Here is a 17,334-nt window from a genome sequence, read left to right as displayed (position 1 = left end):
ATTTATCTTTGAATTATTTTTTTATTATCATAACAAAAGAAATTATTATGGAAAACTATTTTTGTTAAAATCTACCTAGAACTGTTTTATATTCTAGTATCATATTCATTTTTAGAACTAAAGTACTATGACAACCAATATCGTTACCTGTTAAAACTTGCCAATATATTTTGTCTATACTTGAGTTGAAGTAATTGTATTTCTACCTAAAAACGGTTTGATATTTTTTGGTAGTTTATTAAAAACTACCAAACTGTTAAAGATAAGATGAATGCACAATATTTTATTACAATAATTACAGACTTATCGATTCAAAGTAATTTATGATGTTTTTTCTATTTCAAGATAAATAATATAAATTTTACTTAGAGAAAATAGAATATAATTTATACTTATCATTTATGCTTAAGAACCATTGTATATAATTACTTAAGATTCTAGTAAGAAATGACCGAAGCCAAAAAATAAAGAAAAAGACATACAACAATTTTTATCGATATTATTTTATCACTCAATATTTTTAAAATTATGGAGAGTGATTCACCTCCATAATTTAAAAAAACACTATAAAATTTAATAACTAAATATTACACTAAAAATTTTTTAATATTCAAAAAAATTAGTCGTTGCTCATGTTCTATAGGAGATAATAAACAAAAATATATAAAATATATTTTTATTTTTTTAAAAGATAAAGATAATAATTTTTGTTATAAAAATTGTTATATTCATATTTTTTTAAAAAAATTAATAAAACTATATATATATATATATGAATGATGCATCGCATCAGCATGTGAGATCTCATTTATATTCCCCTTGTCTTTGTGGTCTCTACTATCCAGAGAGCAGAGCAGAGCAGAGATAGATGGCGGAGTCCCAAAATAACAACCAACTGAATGAACATCTCTTAAACCGGAGCAGCCACCCTGCAGAGGCGGCACACACCGTGGAGTCTCGTCGGCTTGAAGAGGTGCTGTCAAACGCAGAGCTACCCTTGTGGAAGAGGCTGCCATCTGCCACGTGGATGGAGCTGAAGCTACTGTTCCCACTGGCGGGACCCGCCATACTGGTGTACTTCATCAACAACCTGATGTCCAACGCCACTCGTGCCTTTGCTGGCCACCTTGGCAATCTCGAGCTCGCAGCAGCAAACCTTGGCAACAGTGGAGTTCAACTCTTCGCTTATGGCCTTATGGTATACCCTACCACATACATACATCTTTAATTCTATGCTATATTTATGCTTCCCACTACTTAATTATCATTCTATGTACAAACAAAATTTAACTTTTCACAAATAAACTAGGTGAAAACTCAGCCGTAAAGTTAATATCTAAGAGCCGTGAGATGAAAATTTAATTAAATTAATCAAATCATCTAACAGCTCTCAGATACCTGAGTTTTTACCTTTATACATTCACTTCATGCCAGAACGAAATCTACACAATAAAGTTTGTCGAATTTTAGATCTTACATCAAGTGTTATATACCTGAAAAGATTAAAGTGTTCAGTATAAACACTTGATGATTTTATATCTAAATTACATTTGTTTTCTTAAGAAAGAATGTTTCATCATATCGTCTAAATTATTGAGGGGAGGCCGTATGCACAATCGAGGGTTCTGATGGGAAAATGATCCTTCTTATACTTCTTGGATATGCAGTGCATTATATACTTAATCTATCATTTTTTTATGGAAAAGTATAGGGTATCAACGTACTATCTGCCAACTTATTACCAACAATGATTAATTATTATATTTTAAACACATATATAAAGAGACACATCCAGAAAATACATATATAAAGACATTTTCATTAGACACAACTATAAAAAAGATATTTTTATTAGACACATCCACAAAGGCACTTTCATTAAACACAATTATAAACAAGAGTTGGTAAAAGTTGGCAGAAATGCTGTTGGTAACGTAGCGGGATTGTTTTTTTATATATATTTAGAAGAATACTAAAGAGTTGGCAAAATTTATTGTTTTTAAAGAATAATTAACTATTAATATTTAAAAATATAGATTAAAAATATATTGTTGAATTAATAGAAAAAAAAATAGATCGATAACTAAAAATATTAACAAAAAATAATAAATTTTACTGGTTTTTAATTTATATATATATAAAGAGAGAGAGACTTTTTTAATTATATTATTTTTTCACTTCCTATTAATTATTTTTAATAAAAAATAATATATGCTAAAAATTATCTTCAAATTAATTATTATATATTTATATATTATATATTAATATACATATTTTTTTAACTAAATAACTAATTTATTAGAATAATTAAATTTATTATAATAAAATAATAAAATTTGTATAAACAAATAATATAAGTAAACTTATTTACAGTAGCATAATAATTGATATTAAATATATATTTTTATCGTAATAATTGATTGATAATTAATTTTTAATTTATAAATAATAATAATAGTTTATAAGTATTAACATATGATTTATTTATAAAAGTGGTACATATGTGATTAATTCCTGATTCCTCATTCATACATAGATGTCGTCCCCACGAAATTGGCTCTTTCCAAAAGTAGCTCTAACCAACTGATTATTTAAGGCAGCTTTAAATACATTGTACTACACTACTACTACTACTACTCATCAATTATTAAGGAACTTAACCTGCGTGTGTTTATAGAGACAAAAATAATATATTTAAAAACATTGAATTAGTATATTTTGTATTAATTTTAATAAAAAATATACAATTTATTTTTGAGTATTGCTAGAGAGTTAATGGTCTAAGTGTAGCTTAAGCTAACTCTAGAGTTTACCTAGGATCGAATTCTTAACCTTTCGGATCTAGATTTAGAACTTTGATGCCATATTATAAAACCACTCATTCTAAAAACTTAACCTGATAGAAAAAGTAACACTAATGATTATATCTCTAATATTGAATTGGACATCCTTAAACTTTCATTATACACATGGTACAAAATTTTTATTAATTCTTTATATTTTTTTTTATTTTTTATTTTTTATTTTATTATTCTAATTAATTTTTTATAACTATCTTTTTTATTATTATATTTTTCGTTTTAAATTTTTTAAATAAAAAATAAAAATAAATTAAATTTTTATAATTTATTTTAATTTATTATCAAATAAAATATAAAAATATAAAATTTTATATTTTTATCTTTTATACCTTATTTGTAGTGTTTTGTTTTGTTCCGTTCCCAAAATAAATGCAGCCGTATAGTATGAGGAATCGTATTTTTTACTATACAACACTAGTAAGTCTAGTATATATATGTAGTCCAAGATGCTGCCATTTAATATATATGGCTAGACTATTATGAACAGAAATTTAATTTGTTCTGTCCAATTAAATACCAAGCTAGCCTCTGCCATTATTTATTCCCTACTGTACTAATTATTTCCCCTATGAGATATTAATTTGTTACATTTTTTCTTAGACAGAATGAATTAATAATGTGCATTTCAAGTCACTCTTAAAATATAATTTACTCTGGTCTTTCCAATACATGATCATCATCAGCAGTTTTGTATAATTAAAAGTAACACATAGCCAATATATCATCAGGAAAACAAGGAAACCAATTAACTGACTGTAATATGCTCTACCTCTTTCCGTGAAAAAAAAAATAAAAATCTATATACAATTATCTTTGTATAAAATTAATAATTAAAAATTATTAAATAATTTAATTTATTTAATTAAATTATTATTTAAAAAATTTTAATTATTAACTTTATAAAAAATTATAAGTAAATTTTTACTAAAATAAATTACTGACAAAATAAAAAAAATATAATAATACAGTTACCTAGATTTTTTTTTTTTTGAAAAAGGTTAGAATGCCATGAAATAGTATTTCTCTTTTTTCTTTACCCCACTAACAGAACTGCACGGTGGTTATTGATGCAGTTGGGTATGGGAAGTGCAGTAGAAACCTTATGTGGACAAGCCTACGGTGCCAACAAATACGAAATGTTAGGTATATACATGCAAAGAGCCACCATAGTATTAACCCTAACCGGAATCCCCTTAACACTGGTCTACGTCTTCTGCAAACAAATCTTGCTCTTCATAGGAGAGCCGCCATCACTGGCATCCGCCGCAGCAGTATTCGTCTACGGCTTAATCCCTCAGATCTACGCCTACGCCATCAACTTCCCCATTCAGAAGTTCCTACAAGCTCAAAGCATAGTGTCACCAAGCACATACATATCAGCGGTAACGCTGCTTCTTCACATGTTGCTGAGTTGGGTGGTGATCTACAAGCTAGGGTTTGGGCTAATTGGGGCTTCTTTGGTTCTGAGCCTGTCGTGGTGGATCATAGTGGTGGCGCAGTTTGTGTACATTGTGAGTGCACCCGAGTGTAGGCACACTTGGACTGGGTTCAGCGTTGAGGCGTTTAATGGGTTGTGGGAGTTTTTGAAGCTGTCAGCGGCGTCGGCGGTGATGCTGTGCTTGGAGACATGGTACTTTCAGGTTTTGGTGATCATCACTGGCCTTCTTGAGAACCCTCAGCTTGCTCTTGATGCAATTTCAGTCTGGTGAGTCCTGCTCCTTAGTTTACTCTCTAGCTATGATCTATGTTTACTTTTTTAAAAGGATCTTAAAATTCACGTGCTTTATGTTCGTATGAAATTAAAAGATAAAAATTATTAAATAATAATTTAATTATTTTATCAAAATCTCAGAATTATAGATTTATAGTTATTAATTTTTTATAAAAATAACTACACATAAACTTTTACCTAAACGACTGCATGCAGCATGGCAATAACAGGGCTGACGCTGCAGGGTGGAATTGGATTTAATGCGGCTGCAAGGTGAATAGTGCATATATAGTATACGTACACATACATAAATGCGTTTAGGAAGATTTTCAGGTATACCGGAAACACTGATGTTGTAATTGTTTTACCTGTTAATCTGAATTATAAAAAGGAAAAGTATAGGGTACCAACATATTATCTGCCAACTCTTATTTATAATTGTGTTTCATAGAAATGTGTTCGTGATATGTCTAATAATTAATATATTTTAAATACATATATAAAGAGACACATCCAGAAAATATATCTATAAAGACACTTCTATTAAACACAGCTATAAAAAAGAGATTTTTATTAGACACATCCACGAACACACTTCCATAAAACACAATTATAAATAAGAGTTGGCAGAAATTGGCAGATATGCTGTTGGTAATGTAGCGAAACCGTTATAAAAAATATATATAATATATATTAATTGAAATCAATCATTAAAACAAGTGGAAGACCAGTGTTTTCAGTACAAATTTTTCCAATGCTTTAAGAGAAGAAATAATAAATTGAAATGGTGCAGTGTTCGAGTAAGCAACGAGTTGGGGGCAGGGAATGGTCGAGCAGCAGCATTCTCAGTAGTAGTAGTGAACATATTATCGTTTGTGATAGCGGTGGTTGAAGCAGTGGTGGTGCTAGCACTTCGTAATGTAGTAAGCTACGCATTCACGGAGGGGGAAACAGTGGCCAACGCAGTCTCGGACCTCTGTCCCTTCTTGGCAATCACTCTCGTCCTCAATGGCGTTCAACCCGTTCTCTCCGGTATAACTAACTAACTAACTAATTACTTTTCATATAACAAATAAGAGAGAAATCATGTTTATTGCGTGCGTGTTTGATTCACGTGATAGGAGTGGCGGTTGGGTGTGGGTGGCAGGCAGTTGTGGCATATATAAATGTGGGGTGCTATTACGGTGTGGGGATCCCATTGGGTTGTCTCCTGGGCTTCAAGTTCGACTTTGGTGTTAAGGTATCACATTTCTAAGCCTCTAGGGAGAAAACACATACTAAAAATTATATCAATTTAATAAATTACACTAAATATAAGGGGACATGCTAAAAATTTTCTTTTAAATAAATAATATTTTAATGCAATTTTTTAGGACTGTACATGGATCGGATAATATCCGCATATTCGCGATAATTATCCGCATTCGATCCGAATTTTGCGGATATTATCCGATCCGCAGAGCCATCGGATCGGATCGGATCCGATCCGCACTGTGGTCGGATCGGATTGCGGATTCGACAGTGATATCCGTGGATCCGATCCGCAAATCCGCATATCCGCACATCACATATAAATAGCATAATTTAAGAAAGTAAACCCTAATGTGATATGAATTTTAGTGTGTTATTTTATGAATTTTATGGTATTTTGTTTTTAATTTTTTATGTTGTACTTCAACTTAGAATAATTAAACTTAAATCTTGTGTTATTATTTTGTTTTTGTTATTTGAGAGAACTATTATTTATAATATTTTAGGAGTAAATAGGCTTAAACAGATAAAAAATGAATTTTCTGGATATTTTTTGTAAAAACAGCCAAACATAATCTTAAAATAGTTTTTTTTTATTATACGGATATACCCGATATCCGATCCGATTCGACCTAAAAAAATGCGGATATCGTAACCGATCCGATCCGATAGGTGCAGTGCGGATCGGATAAAATTTTAGACTATATCCGATCCGATTCATGTGCAGCCCTACAATTTTTGGTAAGTCTACTTAGAAAATTAAAATTTGCATTTCTTTTAAATTTCGTGATTTTACTCTCAGCGAAATTTTTAAACAATTTTTTTTTGTATGAATGGCAAAGGATTAAGAGAATGTTAAAATGATTTAGATATTAATATTTTTTTATATGTGTCTTGTGAATAATCTTTCAAATATAACAACAAAAATATAAAATTGATCTAGAGATTAATTTTTTATATGTAGTTTTTAAATAATTCTTCAAATATACCAACAAAAGAGTGGATTTAAATATATGAATCATTTCTTACTTATAAAATAAAATTTTATACTTTATCAAACTAAGATCACTTTTGAAAAGACAAAATATTATTTTTTTTCAAAGGTTGTTTTATAAAAACTTGATTTTTTGAGAACCAAAATTATTGTTTAGTCTAAAGAAAAACAATTATAGCTATAATAATGGTATAAGACTTACGAATTAAGAAAATAAAGTTGTATCAAAATTGTCATTGGTGGTATATAGGGAATATGGTCCGGCATGATTGGGGGGACATTGATGCAGACGCTCATTTTATTGTGGATCACATTTCGTACTGATTGGAATCAAGAGGTATGTAATTAATTTAATATCATATTATTATAAGAAAAAGTTTAAGGATAAACATTTTTATTAAAATCTGTTCATCATTTAATTAGCAAAAGAAAAATGAGTAATCTCATACTATTAAATATAATTTTACACTATTAAAATATTATTAATAACTAATTGATGATTACAAATTATAAAATTTATTAACCTCTTAACACTACTCTTATTATAATGATATATTAATACTCTTGTTGGTTTAAAGTTTTATAGATTCAGATGACTTAGTTTACATTATTAGTTAATAGTAAATAAACATCCACATTTGACATGATTTCATTTCATAAAATTTTAAATCGAGAAGATTCATTTTTAATGTATATTCATCTATGGTTTATGTAATATTATTGTAACCAATAAAATAATCCATCCACTTATATTGACTAAAATCGGCTACCATATAGACTATTATTGCGTGATATTTACAGCACGTGGTACACTAATATTAAATGTGTCATCTTTTGATTTAGACTCTAGAGCTATATGTAGACTTTAATTTAGGAAATATATATAATTATTATCTAATTATGACATTATTAAAAATATCATATATATGGATGTGTGGTGTGAAATATGATGAATGCAGGTAAACATAGCCAAAAAACGATTGAACAAATGGGAACAGAAAAAGGAAACTAAGATTCAGAGCAGATAAATGTGTGTGTGACATTGGCATACATATTGAACTTCTAGGTTCTTAGTTCAAATACTAGTGGGATACTGTAATGAATATAATTGGACCATACCAAAAATATTAGATCATTGGATCATTAGATTTTGTTATTTTGTATTACTTGAGTCACACTTTTTTAATATTTTTAGACGAGTACTATAAATTATATGTACCTACTCATTTATAAATGTTTGTAATTAATCACAAAAAAATACGTGTAATTAATAAGATCCATTAACAAATGTCATAAAAAAAAAAGAAGATGAAGTTAAAATGAAGCGCTTTTCAAATAATGTGGAGAGTATCTATACTCAAATTTGTGATTTTTAATATATTTTTTAAAAAATATATAAATCTAAGAGTTAGATCTGTATTTAAATATATAAATTGGATTTTAGCTTTTGTATTCCAAACAAAATTGAGCCTCTAATTTATTTATCACCTTCACCACACCACAAATCGAATCCTAAGTTTTGCATTGCAAATAAAAATAAGCCTCTAATTTACAAATTCTAATTAAAAAAATTATTTTTATATTTATAAAAAATACGCTATAGCTCTATAACTATGCATAACACATATTAAGTTTTCATTACTAAAAAAATTAGAAAAAATGAAGTATTGGCACAATGAATATTTTAATTTTTACCAAGATTTTTGTTTCGGTGGTTTGATAAATTAAGAAACTGATATTTTTAAAACTTTTAATATAATCAATGTGCCTCCAGCAATATACTTCCGCTCTATTTTTGTGTAATGCCTTTGAAAAAAGTAAGTTTTAAAAATTTTCAACAATAATATTTCTAATTCCTAAAGGGCATTTTAAAGAAGAGAACAAATTAAATGCTTTATTAACCTGTGCTAACTTGGATGATTCATAAAATTAATATTTTGATCTTGCCAAAATGTTTAATTGGGCAGTATTTGATGGAAGTGGAGGATATAATTCAGCATGACACTTAAAAAGTATTAGCAGAGGCAAACCATTATCTTGTAAGTCAAACAAATCTCAATTTGAATCATTCCCCACCTTCAAGGAAACGATCATTAGCCACACTGTTTTAGGATAGAAAGGAAGAGAAATTGGAATCATCATTACCCCAAAGGCAAGTTGTGCTTGAACTTTGAGAATTAAGCAATTGTCATTCATTTTCCATAGATGGGAGAGGCAGGCATATATGTCTGGTAGGTGTCCCGCAATTGCAGTGGTCATAAAAACCAGAGTGTCCTCAGAAGCCAATTCACATTACAGCTAACAACATTTATGTGATTTGACAGCAACATCACTTTTCTGCTTCTCACTTTCAAGCAGTTGGATATCTTTCTACCCTCTGAAAGATAGTGAAACAAAGAATCCATGCTGTTAATTCTCAGTTATCACATGATAAGCATCACCATAGTTCATCTTGGATAAGCTTTAATTTACATACATTAATAGGTCAGCCATAAAACTCCAAACCACTCCTCACTTGTGCCAAATTTTCGGTTTAGTACAATAACCAGAAGAGGTGAAGCTACAAGCAGAAAGCAGCACTATATTTGTCATCAAAGTCCATGAAGGCCAGATAGAACTAATTAAGTATGACCTTCTTTGATAACCAAAAAGTGGGATAGTTTCTCACTTTCACTTTAAATGTGAACAACTCAAGAAAAAAGGTGAGATAATATGTTAAGGCAACTACTCAAATGAAGATGCTAAAAACATCTTTTTATGAAGATTCTTGTATTAAAAGTGTACTTTATTTATTTAACCACACTTTAAAAAAAATAACACTTTTGTAACACATCAAAATCAAACCATACATTTTATCATCTAATGGTAAAAAAGAAGCATCTTTATATGAAGACAATAATAAAATCTTCATGGTAGTATTCACCCTATGTTAATGTATATGTTATATATTATTACTACAATCTATATATTGCTGCCTAACAAATACATTTATTCAAAGGCATCACCACCAAAACAGGCCCTTTCGGTATATATGTGCCTCGCAATGGAGGGCCCATAATATCATATCATATATTTAATAGGAGCCACTTAGATAAATACACTTAAAAAATCTTTTTTTAAAGATGTTTTTAAGTAATTAAAATTTAATACATATAATTGATTAAATATGTTATTTGACTAAAAAGTCGATAAATTATACCTTAAATCGATTTAAATTAATATTTTTTTATAAAAAATAATTATAATATTTTTATTATAGAAAATGACTAATATATATATATATTTTAAGATTCCATAAATTATAATCTTTTTTTTGTCTCATTATAAGATTAGAATTTAAAATTTTTAAAATTAAAAAAAATATATAATAAAAATATTTTAGTCATTTTTTATAATAAAATTATTGTAGTCATTTTTTATAAAAAAGAATATTAATTATAGGGATTCGAACCCCGACACTTACTTAAGCGGACGAATGAGCTAACACTCGACCAACCCAAGTTGGTTGCTAAAGGTTTATAATTAGTATTACGGAAATTACACGGTTTGATAACATTTAAATCTAGAATATTAATAAATAGTGACAAGTATAAACGTTGGTAAGAATCTGCAAAAGTGGATGCCGGTGAGGAGCATATGATCATGACATCACTAGAATTGTAGCTGCGAATCGCAGAGTTGATGAAGGAGGAGGCAAGTTAGTTGTTCCAGTAGGAAAGAAGCTATACATAAGGAAATTCCTGATGTGCCCTTTACAGAAGGCACATTTACGTGAGAAAGTCTAGCGCCACTACTTTTATTGAAATGTAGTCAGTATTTAATCATCAAAAGAAAAATAAGTAATTCTACATCATTAGATGTCATCTCATACTATTAAAAATAGGAAAAGTATAGATAATCAACAACATTTTTGAACAATGTGTGAACAATATGAATTGGATACGATTAAAAGAGTAAATTGATTTTAAATTTAATTAGTAGCATTAAATTAAGGTGTAGCGTATTTTTATTTGATTGGTGGTTGTTCATGTTGTTCAAAATTATCATTGTTTACCTAGCATTCTCCTTAAAAATATTGATGATGATTAATTGATAGTTACACATCACAAATTATACTGCCCCCTAGCACTCTTCTATTTACGTAGTAAGCCTTCTTTGTGTAGGCCAACTTTGTGGAGAACCCTTTAAGACTTGAGAGGCCTCATTTTCAGCCTCCACGCCAACGCCTCAAATCTCACCACCTCCGGAAGCTTAAGCTTCCGGTATGGCCATCCTTAGAGTCGTCGTGGCTATCCTCTGATCCGGGCGTCACTGAAGCGTATTCAATGGAGCGGTCATGGATGAGGCATAGCAACCTTCTAAATGTAATCGGTTGCTTCTTGTTTGGATTTGACGAAGTTCCATCTCAAGAAGCGCGTGACTATATCATCGCTCTCCCATGAAAGAAAGTCGTCCACATCAGATACCTTAAATGGATGCACGCAAATTCCTAGCTAGTGGGTTGTTGTAGTTTTTCATTTATTCCAGAACAGAGTTATTGAAGAAATTCCAGTTTTGATTCGGTCAACAAAGGCGTGCGCGGATACCCATCAATGCAAGCATGTGTTTGTGTCGTCATGTCCCTTCTTGAGAAAATGAAATGCTGAGAACTATCCTGGGGGATATATATGCGCCTCCAGTCATAGTTTAGGCTGCGTTTGGTTAGTGTATACCAAAGGACATAGATACTGAGATATAAATAAAAAAGATACAGACACAAAATACATGTATACATATTTTATGTTAGAACATAAACACGCAAGACACATAAATTATTAAAAAGATTATAATATCCTCATCATCTACTTTCACCATTACCATTATTACTTACTAGATTCTTGTCAACCCAAAAAAATAAATAACAAAAAATTTTAATAATTTTAACAATAAATTTAACCACCAATGGCTGCAAGAACTCTATTTAATAATTAATTCAACAATTATTTTTTAAGAAGAAAAATTAAAACAAATCAGAAAAAGAGAGGGCAAAGAGAAAGAGTAGGAGAGATGCGACAATGGAGAGGCGGCACGGGAGAAGCGAAAGTGGCAGACTCAAAGAGGAAGAAGAAGAAAAACAACGAATCTGGAGATAACGTGAAAAACATATCTAAAGGCAACCATGGCAAAAGGCGACGGCGGTGATGGAATAAAAGCGAAGAACAAAGAAAAAAGTGAAGAAGGAGGGAAGGAAGAGAGGCAATAGTTGTTTGGTTGGAGAAATGGAGGAGAAAGTAAAGATGATGGTTTAGGTACAAGGGAGAAAAGAAAGAAGAATTGATGCAGAGAGAGGGATAATGTAAACCCCGGTTAAATTAGTAGATAATTATTCAATAAATTAGTTTTTAATAAGGAGGATTAGAAATGTGAATATTATATCAAATTAAGATAGAGCTCATCGAAACAAGAATTTTGACACTAATTTTGAGAAAATCGGTCCAAGATTGGACCGAATGGGCCGAACTGATTGAACCGGATCCAAACCGGACCATCGGTCCAACCGGACCGACCTATTAAATGAACCCACGCATTGCATCTCCCTACGGTTTAGAATTTCACAAATAAAATCTCGTTGAAGTATAGTCTCTAAACCAACAATAATCCTTTCATGCAAAAATTTGTTTGTCACAAGTACAAACCCCTAAAATCTATAAACCGAAGTATTTAAACCTCGGGTCGTCTCTCAAAGGACTTGCAGGGTAGTGTTCTTGTTATTGGTTATGGACTTGTTTGTTTTGGGGTTTTGGATGAGGAATGTGAATAGTAAATGGTAGGAAAACTTTATTCACAAAATGGTCTTGGCAAGGTTTGGTTGTCAAGGGTCTTCATCATTATCACTAGCCACAAGTATGGTAGTTGCAAGGATTAATCCCACTTAGTCATCCTTAAATCGATTAACAAAGGAAAGTCAAGTGAGTTATATCAATCCTAGTCCGTAAGTCCTAGCTTTCCACTAATTGGATTAATGAAGGCTAGAGTTAATGGCTATCAACTATCAATCAATTGGACACTAGTGACTCAAAAAATCCTAAGTTACCTTCTCAAGCCAAGAACATAAAATTCTAGTCTAACATTCTTCCAAGCATTTAATCAAACACTTGGAAGGCATAAAAGAAAAGTATAGTCAATCACAACAAGAATGAATTCTAACTACAATCGAATACAAAGAATCAACAACAACAACCAAGGAAATCACAATTATCATGAATTACCTCAAATTGCATTATTGAAAGGAAATAAGGAGAACAAGAGTATCATGATTACAAAACCTAGAAACAAAATAAGAGAAATTACAACAAGAGAATAGGGAGAGAGAGAAGAACCAAAGTGTAGCAATCATCAATTGAAGGTAGAAGTAGAAGGAGACTTGAATTAAACCTAGAACTATGAGATCCTAATCTAACCCTAATTCCTAATCCTAATTCTAGAGAGAAGAGAGAGCTTCTCTCTCTAAAACTAACTTTCCCTTCAAAAATTAAACTAAACTAAACTAATGATTAAAAGTATATTGATTCCTCTTCAATTCTTGGCTTAAATAGCATCAGAAATGAGTTGGATTGGGCCCACAAGGCTTCTAAAATCGCTGGCCACGTGTTGCATTAAGTGAGTCATGTGCCACCAACGGCGCGTCCGCGTACCGTGCGCGTGCGCGCCCCTATGCGCGATGCAACTATGGCAAATCTTATATCGTTTCGAAGCCCCGGATGTTAGCTTTCCAACCCAACTGGAACTGCATCATTTGGACCTCTGTAGCTCAAGTTATGGTCATTTAAGTGCGAAGAGGTCAGGCTTGACAGCTTTTTGGTTCCATCATTTCTTCATGAGTTCTCAAACTTTACATGCTTTTTCTTCATTCCCTTAATCCAATCTTTGCCTCCTAAATCTGAAATCACTTAACAAACATATCAAGGCATCTAATAGAATCAAGGTGAATTAAATTTAGCTATTTTAAGTCCTAAAAAGCATGTTTTCACTCTTAAGCACAATTAAGGGAGAAGTTATAAAACCATGCTATTTCATTGAATAAATGTGGGTAAAAGTTGATAAAATCTCCAAAAATCAATACAAGATAAACCCTACAAATGGGGTTTGTCAGACGCTGAAAGCTTGCGTCCAGGGAGAAGAAGAAAAGGGTCCGAACCCTCGTTCCAAGTTCAAGGCGCCGTAACTTCCCGATCCGAGCTCCGATCGCCGCACCGTTTGTGGCCACGCGTCCACCACGTCGAGCTTTACATTTCTACCGAACAATTTCATAGGTAAGCCCTTAAATATTCTCAGCCACTCTTTTCCCCCAATTTTTGAGTTTTGAGAAGGGGTATTGAATTTCTTTGATTTTTGATGTTTTAGGATCCAATTAGCTTGAGAAAAACGTTCACTCTTGCTTATGTGAAGCTTGGGTAAGATGAGGATACGATAATTCTATTTTATTTTCATTGAATTTGAACTTTGAGTATTAAATTGGATATATATGTGTTATGAATGTGTATTAGGTTATGAATAAATAATTGGAGCTTGGAATTGTGGATATTGGAACTTGGAAGAAGCTGAGCCTAGTGTTTATTGAATTCTGGAAGGGCTGTGTTTGTTTTGGAAGGGCTGTGTTTATTATAATTAAAGTGCCTTAATCGTTACGTGGGAATCGGCCAAGGTATGGTTTAGGTTTCTTGCATTTAATATATAATGTTCTATGAAAACTTAGGTTAGATGATCATAGGATAGGTTGGAATGCAGGTGTATATTTAATGTTTAGTAATAGGTTGATGAATATGCTTGGTTTGGTTTGGTGATTTGTTTGTAAGATAATATTGGTTGCTAGTTGGATCTTTGAAAGGATATGTGATTGAATTGTTGATTATATGGCTATATTTTGGTTTGGTTGAATGATGATTGATGGAAAGACATGGAGCTTGTTGAGGATTATTGTTGGCAATTTGGACTGGTGGTAACAGGTTTGAAAATAATTGGAATGGAAATTTTGAATGAAAAATGAGGTATTTTGTGTTAAAAGCCTAGGATTTGTGAACTATAATTTTTAGTTGAATTTTGGTCGTTGGATTTAAATATTGTATGAATATAATTGTTGATCTGAGGTAGATTTATTGTGGTGATTGTTATGATGATGAGGAAGGGTATGTTGAATTGGAAAGAATGCATGTTTGGACCCGAAAAGGGTGGCAAAGTCCGAGTTTTAGAGGAGATGCTGTCGAAATTTTATAAAAATTAGAGATTTTGTTTATATGATTATTTAAAAAGATTTAGATTTAAAGGTTATATGGTTTGATTTTGAGATATTAAGAAAATGAGCATGTTTTAAGTTTGATTCATTTAGAAAAGAATGAATTATATTTTGAATTGGAACTATTGATGGACGGAATGTGAGGTGTGATAATGAAGGATAAGGATTGAATATGATTGATGTATGATGATGAATGAGATGTGATTGAAAATGATGTGGATGTTGATGAATTATAATTGAATTATTTATATGGCTTATGAATTTGAATGATCTGAGATACGAGGTTCCCTGGATTAAGTGCCGTGGCTTGCCACCACGTGTACCAGGTTGAAAACTCGATACTCTGTTGACCCTACGACGTAAGTGTGACCGGGCACTATATAAATTCCCGGGAATGTTACCTCCATTGAGCAATATTGATTATTTGAGATAAATCTATGCATAGACTCTTGGGGATGCACGTCGGGGGACAGTCTAAGGACAATTCAGACTTGTCGGGTTTGCTGGATAACCGACAGATGAGCCTCATCAGCCATAGGACAGGCATGCATCATATGCATATTACTTGAGCTACTTGCTTGTGCTTTAATTGGGTATGCCTATATGTACTTGCCATGCTAAATGTGTATTTGTTACATGCAGTAATTGTAACCTTCTTGTGTTTGCCTTTATCTATCTATTTGTCTGTGAAAATGCATGATGGAACTGGAGGTATAGAGGAATGGCAGTATGGGACTTAGATTTAAGGTTAAGTTAAGTTAGGTTTAAATATCCTTAGTAAACCACCTTTTATGGTTTCTGTTTAATACTTTAAACTCTATAATCTGAGTGTCGGCGTTCTAGGATTGCCTATGGCATTCCCAGGACCTTATATATTATGTGTGTGGCACCTTTACCATACTGAGAATCTCCGGTTCTCATTCCATACTATGTTGTTGTTTTTCAGATGCAGGTCGAGAGGCTTCTCGTTAGGCGTCTGGACTCTTGAAGCGAAGTGGTTACTGGGTTATTTTGTTATGCTGTGTTGTATATATATATGTACTTAGCTTTCTCTCCACATAACTTGTTCTTTTTTATCCTCTTAGAGGTTGATGGAGAGGCAGGATTGTGTATATGTACTTTTGGGTTTTGGATATGTATGTATATATGTGTAAATATTCTCTGGCCAGTCTTGACTTCGCAGGCTGAGTTAGGAGCTTGTTATTTTGTATCTTTGGCACTCTATTCCTACTTCTGTTATCATATGTTCAATAGTTATGGTTTCTTTAGCACGCAAGTTAACTCGTTCCTTGAGCGTTGCACTTTTATTTCGCGATTTTTGTTTCCTCTATTCTTCAAGGCTCCTAGCATATTATAATTCTTCTGCTATTATATGTACTCATTTTATTTTAGAGGTCGTAATACCACACCACCTCTATTTTACGACTTAAGCGTAAAGCTTAGTATGGTAGGGTGTTACAGATAATGTGAAAAATGGAAGAAGGAGAAAGAAGATCCGTAAAGGAAAAAACTGAACAAAAAATGAAAAAAAATTGTGTCTGTGTCCAAAAATTTGTGTTTCACCCTTTGGTCCAGTACACAAATTTTATGTATTTGTGTACTTGTGTGTCCTTCAATATCTGCTAAAAATCCATGTCTCAATAAACAAATAATGAACATGTACTATTGTGTCTATGTCTCAGTATCTTTGTCTCTCAACCCAAACGTTGTCTAATTTATGAAAGGATCAATAAATTAAAGTGAAAACTCACCTAAACCTCTCTTTATATAAATTTAATAGTTAATAATTATTAAAAAATAGTTTAATTAAATTTATTAAATTATCTAATAATTTTTATTATTAATTTTATACGAAATCAACTACATTGAATTTTCACCATAAATTTAAACATATACAATAACATATAAAAGAGGTAACACTATAAAAACAAAACCCTAAAAAAGTAAAAGGACTATACTCATCTAACACTCTTTCTTACTTGAATGTCGAAATATCTTTGTAGGTATCTGCCGCTATCATTTTTCTTGGAGCCGATAAAAATAGTCAAATAAAAGTTATTTAAATGTGTAACAATAAGTTAAACTTAGACCTATGTCATTTGATCTTATTCATTGAAAAACATCAAAAGTTAATATTGTTCTCCTAAGATCAACTTCATTTTTTTTTTGTTGCACTTGCCGATCACGAGATCTCACTTTCACAGCTTGTATTGTTTGTAGAAAACAACAAAAGAAATTCATATTC

The 17,334-nt window shown here is 31.3% G+C and overlaps 1 protein-coding gene across 4 annotated transcripts; it reads left to right on the top strand.

The window, feature by feature from the left end:
* Positions 1–790: 790 nt before the first annotated feature.
* Positions 791–16,251, top strand: LOC107638622 (protein DETOXIFICATION 40). 4 transcript variants are annotated; one of them, XM_016341973.3, is made up of 7 exons: positions 791–1,198; positions 3,935–4,566; positions 4,789–4,845; positions 5,366–5,604; positions 5,694–5,812; positions 7,068–7,154; positions 7,777–8,033. In XM_016341973.3, the coding sequence occupies exons 1-7, from the start codon at positions 869–871 to the stop codon at positions 7,843–7,845; spliced, it is 1,533 nt and encodes a 510-aa protein (XP_016197459.2). In that variant the 5' UTR covers positions 791–868; the 3' UTR covers positions 7,846–8,033. The 4 variants fall into 4 exon arrangements, with proteins under 4 accessions (XP_016197459.2, XP_088339199.1, XP_088339198.1 ...); XM_088483073.1 differs by lacking the exon at positions 7,777–8,033 and adding an exon at positions 16,036–16,251 and having other exon boundaries at positions 801–1,198; XM_088483072.1 differs by lacking the exon at positions 7,777–8,033 and adding an exon at positions 8,785–9,406 and having other exon boundaries at positions 801–1,198.
* The last annotated feature ends 1,083 nt before the right edge of the window (positions 16,252–17,334 follow it).

This window comes from Arachis ipaensis, chromosome B4 (genome assembly GCF_059453495.1).
Source record: "Arachis ipaensis isolate K30076 ecotype BB chromosome B4, ASM5945349v1, whole genome shotgun sequence".
NCBI lineage: Eukaryota > Viridiplantae > Streptophyta > Magnoliopsida > Fabales > Fabaceae > Arachis > Arachis ipaensis.
The sequence above is the reverse complement of the archived record's forward strand: the minus strand, read 5'-3'. Positions and strand labels throughout refer to the sequence as shown.